General features: G+C 34.2%; 1 protein-coding gene across 1 annotated transcript; it reads left to right on the forward strand.

The window, feature by feature from the left end:
• Positions 1 to 4,353: 4,353 nt before the first annotated feature.
• Positions 4,354 to 4,684, forward strand: LOC111797558. The gene has a single exon (XM_023680600.1). It carries the CDS (start codon positions 4,399 to 4,401, stop codon positions 4,660 to 4,662), a length of 264 nt encoding a protein of 87 aa, XP_023536368.1. The 5' UTR covers positions 4,354 to 4,398; the 3' UTR covers positions 4,663 to 4,684.
• Positions 4,685 to 5,190: the final 506 nt, after the last annotated feature.

The raw sequence follows: 5,190 nt of genomic DNA on the forward strand, positions 1-5,190 counted from the left end.
AATCAAATTTTTTTTGTCAACTTTACAAGGTTACAACTCATGCTGCAATAGACCCCATTGTATTGAAACTAAGTCCCTACCTCTTCCTTAACTCACGCTAAAATACACCCTATTGTAATGAGATCTTTAACTTTTGTAAAAGATTTGGGTTCAAATTCGGCTGAAAACGTACGAAATAATAAGCTCAAAACGGTCGTGCGTTAATACGCCCACGTAAAGGTCATGCGTGGGCAATCAATTTCGAGCATTGGGGGCATGAAATAACGTGTGGGATGAGTTTTCTTATCTGTTCGCCCTCTATTTTCTCGTTTGTCGATCCGATATGAGTGTATTCCTAATTTCATTTATTATTGGATATTTTAGAGGAATTTGGAAGACATGGGAACAAGTTAGGAGCGCTTTTAGCTTAAAAGGATAACACCGACATGTGTAAATAACTATTTGGTTTAGCCTGTTTAGTTATAGATTTAAAGATATGAATGTCATGAGTTCTTCTTTATTATTTGAATCATGTTAGAAACTGATCTTAATTGACTTGGTTGGACTGGTTAAGTGTATAAAATATAGTAAAATATTCTTTATTTTAAGTATACGGACTACAAGACGATGACTAATGGTTTTGTGCAAGATTTGCTTGTAGGTATAGTTTAATGATTTTACGGACATATTTTAAGTACAGTTTACATGATTAATAGATACTTGCGTTATATTTTATCACATGTACATCATATATTTGTACGTTGTGATTGCTTGAAGAATATTTTTACACAATCTTCTACGATGTGCCCATTATTAGTTACGAGGACCAGTACCATACAATAAACCCAGTAGAGCATGAATGCACATAATGGTCCCTCACAAACACTAGGTGGGTGCAATTAGGAAATTCCCACGAACACTTAATGGTCCCTCCTAAACACTTCATGGTCCTTTGCAGGGACAAGTCGATTACCGACATACATCAAAGTTAAACTCAACTTTACTAGTTACCCCTAAGTAAGCAACTTTATACAATTAGCCGTGTGCTCACAAGCTAGCCAAGTAGATAAGTTTTGTTGGGTTATATGTTGAACCGTTACCAACTAGAAAGCTAGAGTAAGTCGAGACAATCTAGAATACCTAAATGTTAACTTAGGCAAGTCTTAATTGTGTTTCATAGTCTTCAGTTCAATGAATGTTAAAACAATAGACAAAGAGACAGTAAGGCACAAGTATAGTTTAAGAACCTACGAACATGCTATTTATTGAGCATTTCTATACTCATTTTGGCTACTTTTGATTTTCAGATGGTAGTGGAACTATGTGACGGTGGGATAGTAAACTTGAACATTAGGGCTTTAGAGTTGTTTAGATATATCCGTTTACGATGTAAAGTATGTTGTATATAGTGTTACTTTTTATGATGCAATTTTGAAAACGCTTTCAGTTGCATTTTTTTTTTTTCAGAAACTTTTTGGATGTACAGGTTTGTTACTCTTGATTTTTATTTTAAAATTTCCTATCTACATGGCAGTTCGTTGCTCGATGATCTTAAAAGGCAGGTCGTTGCAAAAATGTTATGAAATGAGCTAGAGAGGTTCATTTTCAAGCAACAGAACTATGTGATACACACATCTTCTTCCTTTGGAAGAAGACGAACCGATCGCGTTAGCCCAAAATCCAACCCCTCTCAGTTCTTTCTCAAAATTAACTCTCTTTTAAATTTATTCTCATGAAATTCTTGATGGTTCCAGAAACTAGTCATTTCAAGGAGTCTGTAAAAAAAAGTGAGTACTTCAGGTACTAAAAGCTCGAGAAACGAGGCCCCCGAATGTTGACTAAGAGATAAGTAGTCAATGTGAACTTTTATTAGGTAATACTTGTTGGGATCGTTTGAAGTCTAATACATGTCGTAGGTTAAGTAAGAACTAAAGAAATATGGAAAAATAGACCAAGAACAGCGAGTTAAGGGCATACACCAAGCATTTTGCTTGGGAATCAAATAACATTAAAATAATTCACTTCATAAAATTTTAAGCCAAGCATATATGACACGTAAAGATTTGGTAATCATTGGATAAACTTAAGTAGCTAAGCGAAATAACGGTTTAAAGTACCAGTTCTAATGACCTCCCAATGAAATGAAACTACCCTACACACCCCATGCCCTAAAGTCATGACCTTATTAGGTACTATGCTACTATCCCTAAGTGTCCACGACCTCCCACCACGAGGAGGTGCACTACAAGACCCATGTTTCCTTTTCTAAATGGATGCCCGGCCATCTAAATAAAATGTCTTGCATCATGTATTATTAGCAGGATGTCATGATCATGTTTTGTACCAATAATGTGACTATATCGGTCTTTCATGAAAAGTAATTTAGGGTCACTTTAGGAGTAGCTCGACAAAATTTCATGAACCCAAGTTAAGTTATATGTAGGTTCCGTGTTATTCAAGAAAATATTGTAACCTGGCTCATGGACACGAATAAGAGCCTACAACTATTATTGAGTCTTTAAACTCACTCCATGTATTTTATAGTTAATTAGATAATCAACAACTAGTCTCCAACTTTGTTTTTTTTTTTTTTTTTTTTAAATCTTGGAATGAAATATATAAAGTTTTCTTTATCTTTGAAAATATAAGTCTCTTTGAAGCAGGGTGGGGACAGAGTGGGTCGGGGAATTGGACGAGGATGGAGAATATTATCCTCGTCTCCGACCCCAATTATCTAATCGGGAGAAATTTCTCCTCACTCCCTCCCCCAATCTCAGTTTAAACGGGAAATCTCTACTTCATTCGAGACATGGCTCCACATGTACTCTCTTCTTAATATAATCGTGACACGAAAATGGCAAACTGATCCATAAAATCAAACGAGTCAGATCTATAGAAGAAAGATTATCATAAAAAACTTCGAATTTAAAGATTTCAGTATAGGCTTCACTCATTACGTTCTTCATATTCAACCCGCTCTTTTCGGCCTTCATAAATGTGAGGGCCATTGGGTTGTCACAGTTGAAATAATTTTCAAAACTGAAAATGACAAACAAACAGACCAAATCAAACAGAACCAATTGGTTTGATCTTCAAAACTCAATATTGTCTTTATTTCTTTTCATTTTTTAATGATAAATTTTGAGAATTTCATTTATTATTATAAAATAAAATAAAATAAAATAACTAACTAAACCGACACGACATAGTAATACCAAACTTCCCAAGCTGTCAAAGATAAAAGGGTAAAAAAATAAATCAATTATAAGTAATTTTAAGGCTAAATTAATAAAAAAAAAATTATATTGTATTTTGACTAAAACATTTAAGAATTTGTTTCGTTAATACCCTTCAACTTTCTAGCTACATTAGTACTATGTTTAAAAGTACAACATAAATTTTTTATAGTAACATTCGGTGGTTAAACGTAAAATAGGTCATATTTATACACAGTAAGATAATCTACTGATTTATTGGTTTGTTACCATGGATTTTCTGATTTTCTATTACTATAGTTACTAGATAGATACCGTTTGATCAAAGAACACCATGTGATCCTACACATGATAAGATAAGGAATCAACTACAAGGGGAATAAGATTCGGATTACCTTGTTGATCGAATATCTCAAGGTAAGAACACTTGATTAAGATTCAAATCACTCCACAAGCAAGATCGATCATGTCTAGCTTGAATGATTCTTGTTGATCAAATATCTCAAACACTTGTTTGAGATTCGAATCACTCCACAAGCAAGATTGATCATGTCGAGCTTGAATGATTCTACATGCAATCTAAACTACATAGAATTGCAAAGAAACTTAGCCATTGGCTAAANATCAACACATCTCTAAACACATGAGGTCGTGACCATATAGGTCACAGTGGCATTCAACCTTTTACATTTGTAAAAAGAAAGTTAAAAAGCGTTCTTACCATCAATATATGAACAAAAACCGTCTACTGACACCTTAAAATTATCTACAGATGTTTTAACCGTGGTATTGACGATAAAACCCAATTGATATTTATTTTATTTATTATGATTAAAAAAATTAAATGATGATAAAACCCAATTGGGCAATGTGGGTCCCCCATCTTTATTTTTGAAACTTCCACCATGGTCTTGATTGATATTGATAACATATCCTTAGCCATGGCCCACCACCATCATCCCCAACTAGCATCATTCCCTTAAATTAAAAATAAATTTAAAAATAAATTAATTATTAAAATTATAAAAAGAAAAGAGAAAAAAGAAAAAAAAAACAATCTTCAACACTGCACATGGGTTGCCACCAAACTAGATCATGCTCGATCAATCTCAACCGTCCATATCCTCCATCAACTCTATATAAAAACCCATCCTTTGGAGTGAAAAAGAACTTAGGTGCAGAAATCAAGGCCAATTTCCAAGCTATGGAGAAGAGCAAATCGTTCCCCAAGTACTCGTCCTCGTGTTCGGGTGAGTTCAGTTTCCAAACCCGATCCAACTCGTACAATTTCAACGGCCCGACTGGGAAGGCTACTGGGTTCTCGACCTCGACTGATCCCGAGCTTCAAAGGAAGAGAAGAATTGCGTCGTATAATGTTTTCAACATGGAAAATAAGGTCAAGTCTAGTGTAAAGAACAGCTTCAAGTGGATCAAGACTAAGTTTAGCGACATTCGCTATGGTTTGTGAGTTTTTTTTTTTTTTTTTTTTTTTTTTTTTTTTTTTTTTTTNTTTGTGTAAACCGTTTGTGATTGGCTGTCTCTTTGGTTTCTCCATGCAAATATATAAAGCCCTTTTTTTAATAATAAATCTTATAAAAATGGATCATAATTTCGAGCGAAGATCGATACTCGACGGCTCGAGTAGCAACCTGCAAAATGGGAAGCCCTGGGAAAGGTAAACTAACCAATTAGGCACATCGTGAGGTTGACTACAACTGATCGGGAGGTCACGATTCCTGTTTTCTTGTTTTCTTGAGTTGAATTTTTGGAAAATCGAAAATTTTAGTTGGTTCATAGGTTGACATACTTTTTTGTCTGATCGACTCGACAACCCGAAATTTTAGATGGGTTCAAAAAAAATTTCCAACTCAATCTCGGTATACTCTTAATAATTAAACTTAATTAAAAAAAAGGAATTAAAGCAGAAATACCAAAATAAACTAAACAAATCTTCTTAGAAGGACTCAAACGACCTAGGTTTGGATTTCAATAAGGT

This window comes from Cucurbita pepo, chromosome LG06 (assembly GCF_002806865.2).
Source record: "Cucurbita pepo subsp. pepo cultivar mu-cu-16 chromosome LG06, ASM280686v2, whole genome shotgun sequence".
NCBI lineage: Eukaryota > Viridiplantae > Streptophyta > Magnoliopsida > Cucurbitales > Cucurbitaceae > Cucurbita > Cucurbita pepo.